We start from the raw sequence: 19,741 nt of genomic DNA, 5'->3' as shown, positions 1-19,741 counted from the left end.
ATATATATATTGGCCCAAAAGTTATAATGCTCTTCCTAAAGTCATCTAACTAGTACATTCTCTTTAATATTTTCATTAACTGTCAGTGTCTTTCTGCATCTACAATTCTGAATGTCTGTTTTTGAGTTTAAAATAAACCTCACTTGTGTAGTATTTTATTCTTGCCATTAAATAAATATATGTTTATGGTTTAATTGGTAGAATTTTATGAAGTACGTAAATACATTTTTATTCCAAATGCATTTGGAATGTTTAACTGTGATCATAATGAATATTAAATATTAAAATGAAATCTGAATGACTTACCTTATTCATTCAGGTATACCTCTTTTGTTATACCTCTTAAGTATTGGGCTAACAATATGATCACACTGTCATTGATCATGTACAACCTCAGTAATGCCAGGAATTTATACTCAAATAGGCGTTTGGCTCTTAATACTTCCGAAGATTAAAGATGAAGCTGAAGAGCAGAATTTGGCTGAAAACTGAACCTGAGACTAAGTTTTAATTGAGAAGTAATGTAAAGCCAGGAGAGGACTTTGAAACATGGAGATAAGAAAGAAGTCTAGTGTATGTCAGGACTTGATGTTAGGTTATAGTCAGAGAGGAAAAGTTCACATAAAAAGTTGGGTATTGTACATATACAGAGATAATAAGATCTTAAATATGGACATGCATCCAGTTTGTTTTTGAACTAGTGGAATTATACCATGTGTCTCTTTTGCATTTGTCCTCTTTTACTCAATATTATGTTTACTGAATATTATATTTGTACTCTTTTACTCAATAATATGTTTACTCAATATTATGTTATGTTGTTATGGGTACAGTAGATTGTTTACTTCCATTAGTTTAAACTATTCTGTTATATTCCTATGTCACAATTATTCATTCATTTACCTGTCAAGAGAAATTTGGGTTCATTCCAGGGTATGGGTATTCCAGATAGGGCTGTACTAAGAATATTTTTGTACATGTGTTTTGGAGAAACCTCTATTTATATCTCTGTTGGGTTCATACCTATTGGGAATCTCTTGAGTCATAAGATATGCGTATGTTCAGCTTTAATAGATACTGCCAGAATATACAAAAGTTCTATTTGTTCCACATAACTGCCAGACCTATGCTTCTTTAAATTTTCCTGCTTCAGAAAGAGTTTATTTTTTTAAATGAATATACTTAAATGTTTGTTTTGTTTTGGGAAATAGATTATAGTGTATTTACTCAGCAGCCACTGGAGGAAGAAATGGATTCAAAATCTTTTGATGAAATGGAACAGAGCTTACTTATTCTTTCTGAAACCAAGGCTTCTCTAGTGAGCACCATGAGCCTTTGGAAACAACAGATGTATACAATAGCAAAGTTTCATTTCTTTACCTTGAAACGTGAAAGTAAATCAGTGAGATCAGTGTAAGTATAATTATCACTTATACCTGATGAATTGTTTTTTAAGGATGCAAATTGGATTTACCATCTTAATTTTTAAAATGTTAACATATGTAAATAATTTATGTAGTTTTAAAAGATTACCACTATAATTTCACAGTGTTAGAGAAAAAAAATAACAATCATTTCATCAAATATCCTGTCTTACACTTTACAAACTAGCATTTATTGTCTCATCTATAAAGTGAGGAAATAACAAATATTCCCTAATTGTATAATTTTTGAATTACTGTCATTGTATCTTTTTCTTTCTTTCACCTGGGAGCATAGATTCAAGTTTCCCTGAATATATTAATATACTCCCTATTGTATCTTAAATTTTATTTTGCATTTCTATTTTTTCACTATTTTTGCATCAACTAGTTAGTTTTTATAACTACTTTTTGTAAATAGCAGGAAAAATGAGTTTCATCTCTATTTATCATATGAAGAAACTGAAAAATAAAGAAGGCTATGTAGCTAGTAGATTTAGGATCAAAATGACATCTTTGACATCTTTTCAAGTTAGCTTTAGCCTTTCTCAGTTAGGTTCTCCTAGGGTACTAGGCACTAAATTATTTGGAAATAACATTAACCACTTTCATATACCACACACCTATCTTGTTAGGTCCAAAATGAGAGTAGTAATAAGGCTTAATAAGAAAAAGAATATTGTTATATATTTTAAATATGCTAAATTTATATGCTCTTCTTTGACCAAATTTATTGTCAAACAAATGTCACATATCTGATTTATTCTTGTGTTGACGTTACTGAAAGAAGAATGTTTATTTAAATCAGCATATTTCAGTTTATTTAATTGAATACTACTCTCATAAAATAGTCTCTGAAAAATAATTAAAATACCTTATTCAGCTTTGACTGCCATAACAAAATACTGTTTACTTGGTGGTTTAAACAAAATAAATTTATTTTCTCACAATTCTGATGGCTGAAGTTATGAGATGAGAGTGCCAGCATGATAAGGGCTTTCTTCCTGGCTTGCACCGTCTCGCTGTGCACTCACACAACCTCTTTGTGTACACTGGCATGCATTCTCTGGTGTCTCTTTTTATAAATGTACTAATTCCATCATGAGGACCCCACCCTCATGACCCCATCTGAGGCAGATTGCTTTTCAGAAGTCCTATTTCCAAACATCATCATACCAGAGTTAGGACTTCAACATATAAATATGAGGAGGCACAAACATTCAATTCATGACAAAATGTGTTCTATGGTCAAATACATTTAGGAAATATTCCTATTCTATTCCCTATATTAAAGAGTTATTCATTAGCATAGAAAAACACATGAGATATTCTGTGGTAAAGAAATTCCTTCAACTTTGTTTAACCTCATGTTTCCAAGTATTACGTAGTCATGAATATCTTTTAAATCACTTCTTAACTTATTATGAAATTGGATCAATGCCATATGCTTGTGAAATGTTATCTTAGATATACTTACAACAATTTAAGAAATATTTTTAAAAAATTATGGGGTATGTGAAAATTATAAATTACTCAGTAAAGCATGATGATCTAAGCTCTCCAACCACTTGTTAGGACACTTATTGCATGTAATATAGAGCTATTTTAGCAGATAAGTAGCTACCCTCCTGATACAAGGGCATTGTAGTATACCTTGCTTTGCCTCCTGGGAGCAGCAGTGGTAATGAATATGATAAAATTGTGATTAGGATGAAATTTCAAAGATACCAGTCATTCAAAGATTGATTATATTTTTATTTGCTTCTCTGTATCTAAAATATTTTTGTTGTTACATGTAAAGTAAATGGGAATGGGCACAGTGGCTCACGCCTATAATCCCAGCACCTTTGGAAGGCTACGGCAGGTGGATCACTTGAGGCCAGGAGTTTGAGACCAGCCTGGCCAACATGGCGAAACCCTGTCTCTACTAAAAACACAAAAATTAGCTGGATGCAGTGGCACATGCCTGTAGTCCCACCTACTTGGGAGGCTGAGGCATGACAATTGCTTGAACCTGGGAGGCAGAGGTTGCAGTGAGCTGAGATCACACCACTACACTCCAGCCTGGGTAACAGAGCAAGACTCTGTCTCAAAAAAATAAAAAATAAATGGTTAAGATAGAGACAGGACAGGAAGTAATTCCTTCAGGAGTAGAGACAAATACTTGAGACATAATGTCTTGTGCTTTAACAGTTATAACTACATGTTTACATAGTCTATGAAAATTTAAGGGTGTCACTGATCAAAAATATACTTTTATAACTTTTAATTTTGTCACATAGTATTGGCTTTCTCTCCAATATTGTCGTAAGATCATTTTGGGGAATAGAATTTCTTTTTTTTTTTTTCCAGTTTTTTCTTTTTTTTTTTCAATGATTGTCGTTTAACTATCTGGAGTTTAAATCTATACCAATGTAGGCTGGGTGAGGTGGCTCACACTCAGTGCTTTGGGAGGCTGAGGTGGGCAAGATCCTTGTTTGAGCGCAGGAGTTCAAGACCAACCTTGGCAACATGGTGAAACCCTATCTCTACAAAAAAATATCAAAAATTAGTTGTGTGTAGTGATGTGTGCCTGTAGTCCCAGCTATTCAGGAGGCTGAGGTGAGAAGATCTCTTGAGCTGGGGAGGCAGAGGTTACAGTGAGCTGAGATCACACCACTACATTCCAGCCTGGATGACAGAGCCAGACCCTGTCTCAAAAAAAAAAAAATTCTTGCTCATAGGCGGGTGTTGAACAATGAGAATACATGGGCACAGGGAGGGGAGCATCACACAGTGGGGTCTGTTGGGGGGACTAAAGGAGGGACAGTGGGGGGTAGGGAGGTTGGGGAGGGATAACATGGGGTGAAATGCCAGATATAGGTGACAGGGGAATGGAGGCAGCGAACCATATTGACATGTGTGTACCTATGCAACAATCCTGCATGATCTGCACATGTACCCCAGAACCTAAAGTACAATATATATATATATATATATATTTATATTATAACTAAATATATATAGTTATAATATAAAATATAACTATAAAAATATTTTTTATATATATATGAAAATCCATCTCGATGTGAAGAGAGAGTTTTAATGATTTTTATATTAATGTACCTTTGTATACTAAACTGTGTTTTGTTTTATTTTTTCCTTTTCAGGTTGCTTCTGCTTTTAATATTTTTTGCAGTTCAGATTTTTATGTTTTTGGTGCATCACTCTTTTAAAAATGCTGTGGTTCCCATAAAACTTGTTCCAGACTTATATTTCCTAAAACCTGGAGACAAACCTCATAAATACAAAACAAGTCTGCTTCTTCAAAATTCTACTGGTGAGAGTGTGTGAAGGTCTGTGAATGAGTGTTGGGCATGGAGCATGGGGTTGAGGGGTGGATAAAGGTCTGGATTTTATAAATATATTTAAGGTACAGGCATGATCTGTTTGCATGAAATCTAAATTTAGTGCAATACATATCTTTGATGCTGAAGAATATTTTACAGTAAATTTTGGTTTACAAATAAATGACAGTTTTGGTTGGGCACAATGGCTCACACCTGTAATTCCTGCATTTTGGGAGGCCAAGGCAGGTGGATTGGATTACCTGAGGTCAGGAGTTGAAGACTAGCCTGTGCAAGAAACCCCATCTCTACTAGAAATACAAAAATTAGCCATGCATGGTGGCATGTGCCTGTAGTCCCAGCTACTTGGGAGGCTGAGGCAGGAGAATCGCTTGAACCTGGGAGATGGAGGTTGCAGTGAGACAAGATTGTGCCACTGCATTCCAGCCTGATCAACAGAGGGAGATTCCACCTCAAAAATAAATAAATAAACAAATAGTCTTTTAAAAATACTCTAATTTATACTGTGTATAATAGTAAATTTTCCTTTTTTAGTAATTATGTTATTCTTATCAGCATGTTTTGTCTCAAAGCTCATAATGAGCAAAATATACTTCAAAAGTTGAAAAACCCTTTTTACAAAGAGTTAATAGTACATAATATTTATAAAGATATGTGTCTACATAGAAGTGTTTAAATAATTCTTCAAGAACAGTCTGAAGAATTAGTTAAATTAGTTAAAATGAAGAAAATAAGACTTAAATATAAATATCTCTAATTGAATACATTAGATTCGTAATGGATATTTTTGGCTTTGCTATCTTACTACATAATTGTCAAATATGAAAAAAAATAGACATATAAGCTTGAGCAAAGCTCAAAACAAAAAAACTGACAGTGTTCTGATTTTCAAAATATTAAAACTTAATGCAAAACTTATTCATATATGATCAGTTGTTCCTATAACATCTGTGACGAACTCTTTGGGGTTTAACCTTTCTATCACTTCACGTACATTCTAGTATTATTCCTTTTTGATTCACTGATTCAAAAAGGATTCTGCCTGTTATTAAAATAACAAGCATGACTAGGAATGATAACAAATTACTATTAAAATCATCACTGTTAAAATCTGGTGCTTGTTATATTAGATAACCTTCATTCTTTTTGGTAAAGATGCATTTATTAATGGAAAATTACTCGAATAGAAAATATTAGGTTTTGCAGTTTTTTTCTTCCATTAGGAATTCTCATTTCCTTTTTAAAATACATTTTATGTTGCTAAAATATACTGCATGAAACCTTAAATTGTGACATTTTTTATGTGTGTCCAGGGAACTGTACATGTATCTCAAATCTTTCTTTCTTTTTTTTTTTTTTAAAGACCTTGGCTTCAAATAAAATCTTTTTGCTTTGAGTTCATTCTCATTGATTTGCAGAAATTCTAGTATTTTCAGTTCACCTCTTTCATTATGTTTTATTATTCTTAGAGTTGCTTGCTTATGCATGCCATGTTTTCCTAAGCCTTGCGTCTGTTCCAAAATAAAACCACTTTTTTTTTAAACCACTGGCTTCTGTGTGTATATATATATTGGGTGCTATCTTATCCACCTTGCAGAGCTTTTTGTATCTCTTGTGCTGTGGTTCTTTCACTTATAATGTCTCTCTCTTCTCAGGGTACCTACCTGTTCTTGCCAGTTAGAGATAAGAGATCTGTTAAGGTACTAGGTTGGAAGTAAAGTAGTGTAACTATTCTCTATGACACTCAGATTTGGTGCTGTGTCTGATTTACCCTGCCATACTATTTAGATACTAGTTATATTTTGCTTCATTTGATTTAAATTTCTCTCAAAGTCACATTTGTCCTTCCCTGAATCCAGTTTTTGTTATAATAGAGGAGAAACTGCTTCTATTCAGTAGACATGTTGGTATACATTTAAATCCCAGACAGGATTTAAAATCTTATACTTGGCTCCAGGTACTTTAGAGAATGTAGATAGAGACCTGATTATGTTTTAGAATTTTTTAAGGTAATTAAGGCAACTGATATGTCTGCCCAGAGCATACAAAATTCTTCTAGGGAGTGATGTTACCACACCTTAGCCTATATCGTTCTGAGCTTAGCAAGTTATCTTGTTACCTAAAATTGTTAGTTTTTTTCTTATTATTTAAGCAAATTTCATGTATTATAGGTTAACTTTTCAGTGTTAATAATAGTTGCAGCGGTAACAGCAGTGGCAGCTAAAATGTGCAGTTACTATGTGTCAGGTTCTAAACCCTGTGTGTATGTTCAGTGTAATTCTCATGATCACTCTATGAAGCAGGTATGCTTATTTTACCCACTTTACAAAACAGGAAACGTAAGGTCCAGAGCATCTAGGTAACTTGCTTGAAGGACAGATAGTTTAAATGGCACCTTTAAAACTATTTAAAACGTTTTAAAACCAGGCTGACTGGCTCCAGAGCCAATGTACTTACTTGCATATTTACTAATGAAAATAAAATATTTCTCTAAAAATAGAATGGTCTTCCCAATGTTACTAAAAACCTTGTTTAAACTCATTCTTTATTATTTGCTTATTTTCTAACACCAGACTCAGATATCAGTGATCTTATTAGCTTTTTTACAAGCCAGAACATAATGGTGACGATGTTTAATGACAGTGACTATGTATCTGTGGCTCCTCATAGTGCAGCTCTAAATGTGATGCGTTCAGAAAAGGTAAGATAAATGCGGTGAATGAATATCCATTTGGGAGTTATACAAGATTAAAACATTTCTTCTAAAATTAATTATTTGCTGATTTGCCTTTATGAGTTAGAAATTAGATTTTACTTTTGGAAGTAATTAGCTGTCTTTATTTATGATTTATTTCATTCCCTCACAAATGACCAATAAATAAAGTTATGGGAATTTAGTTTTTAAAAAATATGATATGATTGCTTAAAATATTAAAATATCTGTACATTCCAAACCAGATTGTCTTAATCTATCATTGGGTATTATTTCTGTGAGTTGTTAAAGCAGTTTTTCAGCATGAGCATTAGCTTTGTAGGTGAAAAAAGCTTGGTACATAGCAATAATATATCCACTTATATTTGTATACAGTATGTAATAAGTGTCTTTTTTTTAATTGTAGGACTATATTTTTGCAGCTGTTTTCAACAGTACTATGGTTTATTCTTTACCTATATTAGTGAATATCATTAGTAACTACTATCTTTATCATTTAAATGTGACTGAAACCATCCAGATCTGGAGTACCCCATTTTTTCAAGTAAGCCAATGTATATACAGATAAATTTTCATATGCATATATCATATATATAATATTAAAATTCAAGCAAAATAACAAAATATGTAGAAATTTATCTTGTGAGATCTCTTAGTCTTCTTAAAACTCAAGTGAGAAATGGTTTCTATTAAAGTTTATGATTTCCCAGTATAAGTATGTTTAAGGGCAAAGGACATTCTGTTTTGGTATTGATATTTTTATAATGCATAAGTGTGTTCAGTATTGATCATAGAATAAAATAGATGATAATTTGTAGATGAATATTTTTGTATATGAAATCCAGATATTAGGGTATTGAAAAAACTGAGAAGTCACCCAGACAACCATTTTTTCTCTAGATAGAACTATTGGATTGTACGTATCAGAATCAAGACTACAGAAAAGTATTCAATATTTTTTTCTTAATCCTTTGGATTTTCATATGCTAAAAAATAAACGGACAAGTATCTGTAACAATATTTTCTATTTTCTTTTGTCATACTTTTAAAACAACTTCATTGAAATAGAATGCCCAATCTACCTGACCATTATTTAAAGTATGCACTTTGGTGTTTTTTACTGTGCTCATTCAGTTGTGCAGTCATCACTAGAGTCAGTTTCAGATACATACCATCACCCCCCTGAAACCCCTATACCCATTAGTAGTCACTCTTTTCCTCCCATACCTACCCCCAACCTTAGGCAACCACTAATGTGTATCTATGGATTTCCTTATTTTAGACATTTTGTATAAATGGAATCATACAATATGTACTCTGTTTTGTCTGCTTTCTTGTTCTTAGTATACTGGTTTGAAGATTCATCCATGTTGTAACATGTATCAGTACTTCATTTATTTTTACTACTGAATGATATTTCATTGTGTGGAACATATGAAATGTTTATGTGAAATACCACATTCTATTTATTCATTCATCAGTTGATGGCATTTGCATTGCTTTCACCTTTTGGCCATTATGAATAAAGCCATGAATATTTTGAGTACAAGATTTTGTATGAGCGTATGTTTTTTTCTTGGATGTATAGCTAGCAGTGGAATTGCTAGATCATCTAGTAACTCTGTTTAACATTTTAAAGATATTTTCTTATCTCAAATATCCTTATTACAGTACAGCATTTTTCACACTGTATTTATGACAAATAGAGACAAACTGCTCTCCAAAATGGTTGCATCATTTTCCATTTCTAGCAGCAGTGTGTGTGGAGAGGCATCTCATTTTCATTTTGATTTGCATTTCCTTAGTGGCTGGTGATGCTGAGAACCTTTTTAGGTGCTTATATCTTTGTCTATTCAAGTCCTTTTCCCATTTAAAAATTTTATTATTTGTCTATCTGATTAGATTTATAGAAGTTTTTTAATATTTTCTAGATACAGCTCCTTTATTAGACAAATGATTTGCAGATGTTTTTTTCCCAACCTGGGGTGCCTCTTCACTTTCTTGATAATGTCCTTTGAAGTACAAGTATTAATTTTGAGGAAACTTAATTTATCTATGTTTTTTCTTTTATTTCATCTGCTTTTGGTGTCATTAAAAAATCTTTGTCTAACCCAAGGTAAAAAAGGCTTACTGCTCTATTTTTGTCTCAGAGTTATAGTTTTAGCACTTATATTTAGGACTATGATCCATTGCAGTTAATTTTTGTGTTTGATATAAGGAGGGATTCTAACTTTCTTGTTTTACACATGGATATCCAGTTGTCCAAGCATGTCTTACACTCTAAAAATGTTTTTGTGTGTATGTAGTCATAATTCTTTTCTTCAAACTAAACTACTGATTAAACATATCAATTCCTATGAAATTTGTTTACCCAAACTTATATTTTTCCTTTACATGTTTCTTCTATCATGTTGAGTCTTTGACTCATTCTGCCAAGCCCTTTATAAATTACTGTTTTTTTTTCTCCAGAGTGTTTCTTTTTGAGATGGAGTTTTGCTTTATCACCCAGACTGGAGTGTGGTGGCATGATCTCGGCTCACTCCAGTCTCCGCCTCCTGGGCTCAAGCAGTTCTCCTGCTTAGCCTTCCAAGTAGCTGGGACTACAGGCACATGCCACCATACCCAACTAATTTTTTTTGTGGGGGGGGGGCAGAGTTTCGCTCTTGTTACCAGGCTGGAGTGCAGTGGCGTGATCTCAGCTCACGGCAACCTCCGCCTCCTGGGTTCAGGCAATTCTCCTGCCTTAGCCTCCTGAGTAGCTGGGATTACAGGCACGTGCCACCGTGCCCAGCTAATTTTTTGTATTTTTAGTAGAGACGGGGTTTCACCATGTTGACCAGGATGGTCTCGATCTCTTGACCTCGTGATCCATCTGCCTCGGCCTCCCAAAGTGCTGGGATTACAGGCGTGAGCCACCACACCTGGCCAGACTATTTAAAATAATAGTTTTATTCCTCTTTTTATCTTTATGTTTTAAAAATCCATGTTATTATATTATATTGTTATAATATTATACCATTATATTGTTCACTATAATTCTCATTTTCTTAATCTGCTGTTTTTAAATGTACTTTGCTACTATATGTTGAAAGACGATGCATCATATCATTTTCAATAATCCTTGACCACTTCTCTTAATATTAATTAATTGATTAATTAATTCAGACACACTGTACTTATTGAGTGCTTATGGTAGCTAGGCACCTTGCTAATATTTGGGTTATATCAGTGAAAAAGGAACTAAGAAGCTTACTGAATAGTGGAGAAAACAGAAAAATAAGCAAGTGATGATATTATAGTGTGAAAAATGCTGTACTGTAATAAGGATATTTGAGATAAGAAAAACTAATGTGTTTTTTCTACTCTCACACTCCACTCAACACAGCACTTCTGACACTAGACATGTGAGGGTCTTTCCCCACATGCCAAGCAATTCTCCCGTAGACACCAGCTGTGTGTCCTATAGTTTAATTCAATTCTGACACTGTCTACTTGGTGATAGTATCAGATCCCACAGGTTAAGGGCTCAGTCAGATTCCAATCCTAATCCTCAGTTTGTGATCTGTGTTTCTTACTAACCTGCTATAAATTGGGAGCTGTCGTGATGTCCTCCTCAGGTTTGATTAGTTGACTAGAATGGCTCACAGAACTCACAGAATAATTTACTTATGTTTATTGGTTTATTAATAAAGATTATGATAAAGGGTACAGATGAGCAATGAGGTGAAGTGATATACATGGCAAGGTCTAGAAGGGTCCTAAGCACAAGAGCTTCTATTCCCATGGAGTTGAATTGCTCCACCTTCCTGCTATGCAGATGAAGTTGGGTTGTAGGAGAGGAAAGAAGTTCAATAAATCAGATTAGAGGTTCTTTTTAAATAAATAATCCATATGAGAAGGGCTGATGGGTGTCTGAGTTAATGCAGCAACAGTAGCATTCATGATAGAGGGATATTAAAAAATAAATGGCATGACTTGATCACTGTTGCATTTGTGAGATGAAGAAGAGGAAAGATTATAAAATTTTTTGCTTTTAGACGATGTGATGCATGGTATTATCATTGACCAATTTTAAGAATATAGGCAGAAGAGAGATTTTTGTTTTGTTATAATGGAATTGAAGTACTCATTTCAGTTTGAATCTACTGAATTGTTTGTCTTTGTGGCATTTTCCTGATAGACATTTAATAAGTATTTTGTGTATATGAATCTAGAGAGATTTCTGGACAGTAAACAAGTATTTATGAGTCACCAATGCATATTAAGTACTGATATCATCAAAGTTGTAGATCATTTCTCATGATGTCTTTATTATGACATAGTTTAAACCTGCAGAAAATGAACCACCTACTATCCAAATATTTCCAATGTTAACATTGCATAATATTTGTTTTCCATAAAACTTTAAAGATACAGGTGGAAACTCATATTACCCCTCTCCAATCTTGTTTCCTTCTGTCCTCTGTAGAAGTAAACACAATTCACAATTTATAATTCCCATACATGTTTTTATGATGTTGCTACAAAAGTCTGTATACTTAACTATTACACAAGATTTTGCAACTTACAATTTTCATCAGACACCGACATATAATCATACTATATATTGAAAGACATAAATGGGAGTTTTTAGAGCTAACTATTCATAGATATAGTCACATTAATATTTGAGATTTCTTTCTTCATTAGATTCTGTATGATTGGATACAATTGTAGTCTCATTCATTTCCACTTCTTGCACTACTTAGTTTACATATTTATGGGTTCTTTCTGGGCCTTCCACTGTCATATTACCAGAGTTTGGGACAAATTCTGCAATGCCATATGACCTGCACTATGGAATTGACTTTATTGCTAAATAGAAAAACTCAGAAGGTCAGGTTCAACAAGACAGTGACCTACTCTGTCTCCTAGGCAGTGGGTTCTATTCCAGTGCAGAGTACCCTCTCCGTCCCATGGGTACATATTCTTATAGAACAATGTGAGGAAACTGACCTTGGTGAGGGTGGGCAATAATATAGTATCCATGGACCTGAGTAATCTGCATTTCAAGTGCTAGCTGTCTATTGATTGTCTGGGAAAGTTAGCTGACTGCACCTGGATCCCTGGGGAAGCTAGGGACATTGGGGCCTGTGGGAGTTAAATTCTTTTCTGCTTGGGAGAAGTTCTGATTCCCATAGGGAGCTGAGCTTGAATATAGCTTTTCCCAATGGAGAAAATGAGAGTCCCAAGACAAAGAGCAACAAATACCATTCTTAGATAATTATTATCATTGCATAGGACTACTATAGTGGACATACTAATTGCTTTTCAAATATATCATTCATTTTTATTAAATTGTGAAGCTTAATTTATATGCCAGATTATTCTGTGTTGTAGATATGAAAATGAAAGTAAAATGATTTTCTCAGGATCAGATAGTTATTAAGTGGCAGGGCTGGTAATACTGTCCACCGCCACCTGTTAATACATCTGCCACTCATTCTTTCATATTGACTATGCCTGGGTTAGGTATTCTAATATGTTCTTTCTGAGGTTTTGATTTTTTTAAGTATATATTAAGATATAAAATTGTTCTCAGTTCCGTTTGTTATTCTGTGGTTGTCTTTCAGGAAATTACCGACATAGTTTTCAAAATAGAGCTGTATTTTCAAGCAGCTTTGCTTGGAATCATTGTTACTGCAATGCCACCTTACTTTGCCATGGAAAATGCAGAGAATCATAAGGTAATGACTCAGTTAAATATGTATAATTTGCTACCAAGAAATATCATATAAAAATAAAATATTTGCATAATTGCAAGCCGTAGTGTAATTATTATTTTAGAAAAAAGTAAATGGAGTATAAATACATTTATTATAATTTCTTATTGTAGTAACAGTGATAACTAATATTTATTACTTGAGACTTGCTATATGCTTTAAAAATTATATTCTCTAATTCTCACAACATTGTGAGGAAAGTTTTTTTTGTTATCAATTGCTTATAGATCAGGATATCAAAGATGGGATTGTTAATATGACTTGCTTGTGTTGACTCAACTTGTTTAAGTTGTGGATTTGGGAACTGACTATGGTCTTCATGTTCTTAACTGGCATGTTAATGTGCCTGTGCCCTTTATCCTTTAACAGAGGTAGTCAAGGCACTTAATTCTCATTAACTGAAAAAAAAAAAAGGTGAAAGTGGTTGTCATCATTAGGGCCTTGGAGAAATTGCTAAGTATACAGAAGTTCTTTGATTTTCTTTTACTTTCTTTTTATGCCTTTCCCTTTTGTTTTCCTTCAGGCATATAGTGATCTTGTACAGTCTTTGGCTGTTCAAAGCCTTCTACTCTCTCACACTGCTGAGATTATATCTTACTTCTCTAATAAAAATTCTTATCTTCTTCACGTATGATCTTCATTTAGTAAAAACAAATTTGTCTAGAATGATTTACAGACTGATGAATAATGAACTCATTATTTTAATGAATTCTAAACAAATATTTTGTATTTGTTTAGTATAAAAGTAACGCCTCCATTTTAAAAATAATATTTCATTTTTGTTATAAATATACTCATTGTAGTAATTTAGAAATTATAGAAAAGTGGAAGGAATATAGAAATCTGTAACCTGCATAATAATAAAATTTACTGGACATTTGCATTTTTCTTTTTTTTGTTTCAACTGAAATATTTTTAATTAAACTTTTATTTTGAGATAGTTATATATTCATATTTGTTGGTAATGACAGAGACATTCTGTATACTCTTTACATTTTATCCCAAATATTACTGGAATAACATCTTATAAAATTATAGTACAATATAACAGGATATTGGCATTGATACAGTACATTTCTGTCACCAGAAAGATTCCCATTTTTTGCCTTTAACCTCTCTGAACTGTGGCAACCACTAATCTATTCTCTATTTCTGTAATTTTGATAGTTCAAAAATGTAAAATGGTGTCACAGTAAGTTTTCTTTGGGGATTAGCTTTTGTCAACTAGCATTTTTTTTAAATTTATCCAATTTAGATGTATCAATAGTCCATTCCTTTTTACTGCTGAGTACTATTCCATGGTATGGATACATCATCACACTTTCTCTAACCATTTGCCTGTTGAAGAACATTTGGATTATTTTCTGTTTTTGGCTATTGTGAATAAAGTTGCTGTGGACATTTGTATACAGGTTTTGTGCAAACCTAAGTTTTCATTTCTCTGGGATAAATGCCCAAGAGTGCAATTGCTGAATCATACGTGTTTAGTTTTATAAGAAATTGCCAAATTATTTTCCAAGATGGGTATTCCATTTTATATTATCCCTACCAGCAATATATGAATGATGAAAGTTTGAATTATTCAAAAATACTTGCATTTGCCTTGGCTTATGTTTTTATCCTTGTGTTAGAATTTACATGTGTCTCATGTTCTCATCATTCATTAAACATAAAACTTGCCAATTTTGTTCACTTCTCCTCTTAACTAATCTTTATATTTCATGCTTTATCTCACTCTGTGGACAGCTCTTTTATATAATACCTTTAGTTATTAGGATTAAATACTTTTATAGATGACAAAAATCAACTACATAAGATTGTTAGGTATTTAGGTTTGTGCAATATTCTAGAAATTTCAGATTAAATGAGAACATGAGATACGAAAGCAGTGATCATTTAAGTTTACCATTAACAAACCTGTGATGTAAATAACACCTTAGATTTTTGTACTATGCCAATGTACATAAAAGGCTTTCAAAGTTTCAAAAGCTTTCACTTAAGCTGAAAGCCTTATGTAAATCCAAAGGATATTTTGGCAATTTATTAGTGTTTTAATGAAAGGTTTATTTTTAAAAATGAGAATTCTTTTCCTATGTAAACATATTTTCTTATCTATTTCCAAAGTATTTCAAAAGCAGTAATGTTTTGGCTATTTATTATTTGTATAGCTGTAATCCCAACCCCATGACACCTTTTGCCTTATTTTAATTTCTGTTTCTTAGCAGCACTACTGTATTCTGATTCTTAAAAATTTAGTCGAAATTGTTACATCTCAGAAATAATGAGTCAAATTAAAGGCTCAATGGAATTTATATTTAGTGTGAGGGGAACTTTGATTATCTACAACCCTGAAATGTGACATTTTTGGTTTTATTGATGTAAAATTAAGAGATCTACAATAATTTACTAATTTATTTGTGTGTTTATAAAGTGTCTAAAATTATAATAATTTTTTATTTTTTTTAGATCAAAGCTTATACTCAACTTAAACTTTCTGGTCTTTTGCCATCTGCATATTGGATTGGACAAGCTGTTGTTGATATCCCCTTATTTTTTATCATTCTTACTTTGATGCTAGGAAGCTTATTGGCATTTCATTATGGATTATATTTTTATACTGTAAAGTTCCTTGCTGTGGTAAGTTAACACTAGTTGTACTCATGCTATTTATAGATAGAATGTTATTTTAAAAACTATAAATATGGCAATTGACTTGTTGAATAATTGGTTATTAATTTTTTAAAGGACTTTATTATGAAAATGTCAAGACTTACATGAAGAGATTTTTTTGCTTGAGTAGATGATGATGATTATTATTATTATTTTATTTTTTGAGATGGAGTTTTGCTCTGTTGTCCAGGCTGGAGTGCAGTGGCGCAATCTTGGCTTACTGTAACATCCACCTCCTGGGTTCAAGCAATTCTCCTGCCTCAGCCTCTCGAGTAGCTGGGACTACAGGACGCGCCATCATGCCCCACTAATTTTTGTCTTTTTAGTGGAGACGGGGTTTTACCATGTTGGCCAGGCTGGTCTTGAGCTCCTGACCTCAAGTGGTCCACCTTCCTCGGCCTCCCAAAGTGCTGAGATTAGAGGCGTGAGCCACCATGCCCAGCCTTGAGTAGATTATTGATAATACTTTAGTGTTTAGTGTTTAGAATGGCTGTTTTTCCTGAATTCCTTTTTTAAATTATTATTATTATACTTTAAGTTCTGGGATACATGTGAAGAACATGCAGGTTTGTTATTACATAGGTATATATGTGCCGTGGTGGTCTGCTGCACCCATCAACTCATCATGTACATTTGATATTTCGCCTAATGGTATCCCTCCCCTAAACCACCCCCTGACAGGCCCTGGTATGATGTTCCCCTCCCTGTGTCCTTGTGATCTTATTGTTGAACTCCCACTTATGAGTGAGAACATGCAGTGTTGGGTTTTCTGCTCCTGTGTTAGTTTGCTGAGAATGATTTCTAGCTTCATCCATGTCCCTGCAAAAGACATGACATGAACTCATTTTTTTGTATAAGTGCATAGAATCCCATGGTGTATATGTGCCACATTTTTTTTTATCCAGTCTATCGTTTTGGGCATTTAGGTTAGTTCCAAATCTTTGCTATTGGGAATAGTGCTGCAATAAACACACATGTGCATGTGTCTTTATAGTAGAATGATTTATAATCCTTTGGGAATATACCCAGTAATGGGATTGCTGGGTCAAATGGTACTTCTGGTTGTAAATCTTTGAGGAATCGCCACACTGTCTTCCACAAAGGTTGAACTAATTTATACTCCCACCAACAGTTTAAAACGTTTTCCTTTCTCCACATCCTCTCCAGCATCTATTGTTTCCTGACTTTTTAATGATCACCATCCTAACCGGCATGAGATGGTATCTCATTATGGTTTTGATTTGCATTTCTTTAATGACCAGTGATGATGAGCTACATAAATGTTTGTTGGCTACGTAAGATCTACTTTTGAGAAGTGTCTATTAATACCGTTTGCCTACTTTTTGATGGGGTTTTTTTTCTTGTAAATTTGTTTAAGTTTCTTGTAACTATTCATGCTGACGATAGTGTCTTTTGCTGTGCAGAAGCTCTTTAGTTTAATTACATCCCATTTGTCGATTTTGGCTTTTGGTGTGTTAGTCATGAAGTCCTTGCCCATGCCTATTTCCTGAATGGTATTGTCTAGGTTTTCTTCTAGGGTTTTTATGGTTTTAGGTCTTATGTTTAAGTCTTTAATCTATGTTGAGTTAATTTTTGTAAAAGGTGTAATGAAGAGGTCCAGTTTTATTTTCTGCATATGACTAGCCAGTTTTCCCAATACCATTTATTAAATAAGAAATTCTTTCGCCATTGCTTGTTTCTATCAGATTTGTCAAAGATCAGATGGTTGTAGATGTGTGGCATTGTTTCTGAGGCCTCTGTTCTGTTCCATTGGTCTGTATATCTGTTTTGGTACCAGTAACATGCTGTTTTGGTTACTGTAGCCTTGTAGTATAGTTTGAAGTTAGGTAGCATGATGCCTCCAGCCTTGTTTTTGTGTAGGATTGTCTTGGTTATACAGGCTCTTTTTTGATTCTGTATGAAATTAGTTTTGTCTAATTCTGTGAAGAAAGTCAATGGTAGCTTGATGGGGGTAGCATTGCATCTATAATACTTTTGGCAGCATGGCCATTTTCACAACATTGATTCTTCCTGTCCATGAGTATGGAATGTTTTTCCATTTGCTTGTGTCTTATTTCCTTAAGCAGTGGTTTGTAGTTGAAGAGATCTTTTTTTTTTTTTTTAAAGAGATCTTTCACATCCTTTGTAAGTTGTATTTCTAGGTATTTTATTCTCTTTGTAGCAATTGGGAATGGAAGTTCACTCATGATTTGGCTCTCTGTTTGTCTATTATTGGTGTATAGGAATGCTTGGGATTTTTGCATATTGATTTTGTATCCTGAGCCTTTGCTGAAGCTGCTTATCAGCTTAGGGAGATTTTGGGCTGAGACAAGGGGCTTTCTAAATATAGTCATGTCATCTGCAGACAATTTGACTTCTCTTCCTATTTGAATACCCTTTATTTCTTTATATATATGTGTGTGTGTGTGTGTGTGTGTGTGTGTGTGTGTGTGTGTGTTATTGCACTTTAGGTTCTGGGGTACATGTGAAGAACATGCAGGATTGTTGCATACATGGCAATGTGGTTTGCTGCCTCCATCCTCATTACCTATATCTGGTATTTCTCCCCATGTTATCCCTCCCCAACTCCCTACCCCCCACAGCCCCTCCCCTAGTCCCCCACAACAGACCTCAGTGTGTGATGCTGCCTTCCATGTGTCCATGTGTTCTCATTGTTCAACACCCACCTATGAGTGAGAACATGCAGTGTTTGATTTTCTGTTCTTATGTCAGTTTGCTGAGAATGATGGTTTCCAAGGAAAAATATTTTTTAAGACAGAATCTCACTCTGTCACCCAGGCTGGAGTGCAGTGGAGTGATCTCGGCCCACAGTAACCTCCAGTTCCCAGGTTCTAGCAATTCTCCTGCCTCAGCTTCATCTTCAGAAATAAAGCCACACATCTATAGCCATCTGATATTCAACAAAGTTGACAAAAATAAGCAATGAGAAAGGACACTGTGTTCAATAAATGGTGCTGGGATAGCTGGCTAGCCATATGCAGAAGAATGAAATTGGACTTCCACCTTTCACTGTATATAAAAATTAACTCAAGATGGGTTAAAGATTTAAGGGAAAGACATTAAACTATAAGAATTCTACAAGAAAACCTAGGGAATAACATTCTGGACATTGGGAAAGAATTTACGACTAAATAAGTCCTCAAAAGCAATTGCAATGTAAATAAAAATTGACAAGGGGCATCTAATTAAACTAAAGAGCTTCTGCACCACAAAAGAAACTATCAACAAAGTAAATGGACAACATACTGAATGGGAGAAAATACAAACTATGCATCCAACAGAGGCCTAGTATCCAGAATCTATATGAACTTAAACAATTCAGCAATAAAAAACAAAAACCAAGAACTTCATTAAAAAGTGGGCAAAATATATGAAAAGACACGTCTCAAAAGAAAATATGCAGGTGGACAACAAATGTATGAAAAAATGTTCTACATCACTAATCAACAGAGAACTGCAAATTAAAACCACAGTTTAACATCTCACATCAATTAGAATGACTATTATTAAAGAGTCAAAAACCAACAAATGCTGGCAAGGCTGCAGAGAAAAGGAAATGCTTATATACTCTTGATAGGAATGTTAACTTCAGCAACCATGGAAGGCAGTTTGGAGAGTTCTCAAAAATACTAAAACAGAACTACCTTACAACTCAGAAACTCCATTACTGGTTATATATCCAAAAGAAAATAAATTGTTCTACCAAAAAGACACATGAGCTGGTATGTTTATTGCAGCACTATTCACAATAGCAAAGACAATGAATCAACCTAGGAGCTCATAGCAGGTGATTGAATAAAGAAAGTG

General features: G+C 33.7%; 1 protein-coding gene across 9 annotated transcripts in view; it reads left to right on the top strand.

The window, feature by feature from the left end:
- Nucleotides 1-19,741, top strand: part of ABCA5 (ATP binding cassette subfamily A member 5) — a 102,733-nt gene that overhangs the window by 49,098 nt on the left and 33,894 nt on the right. For all 9 annotated transcript variants that reach the window (XR_013535973.1, XM_035301646.3, XM_002748665.7 and 6 more), the window contains 6 exons: nt 1,212-1,413; nt 4,571-4,740; nt 7,342-7,469; nt 7,888-8,025; nt 13,094-13,207; nt 15,710-15,880. Coding sequence is in view for 8 of the 9 variants with exons in the window: in XM_035301646.3 (XP_035157537.3) it covers nt 1,212-1,413; nt 4,571-4,740; nt 7,342-7,469; nt 7,888-8,025; nt 13,094-13,207; nt 15,710-15,880 (923 nt within the window). In the remaining variant the exon portion in view is untranslated. The remainder of the gene's footprint in view (nt 1-1,211; nt 1,414-4,570; nt 4,741-7,341; nt 7,470-7,887; nt 8,026-13,093; nt 13,208-15,709; nt 15,881-19,741) is intronic.

This window comes from Callithrix jacchus, chromosome 5 (genome assembly GCF_049354715.1).
Source record: "Callithrix jacchus isolate 240 chromosome 5, calJac240_pri, whole genome shotgun sequence".
Lineage (NCBI taxonomy): Eukaryota > Metazoa > Chordata > Mammalia > Primates > Cebidae > Callithrix > Callithrix jacchus.
This window is presented reverse-complemented; position numbering and strand designations above follow the sequence as displayed.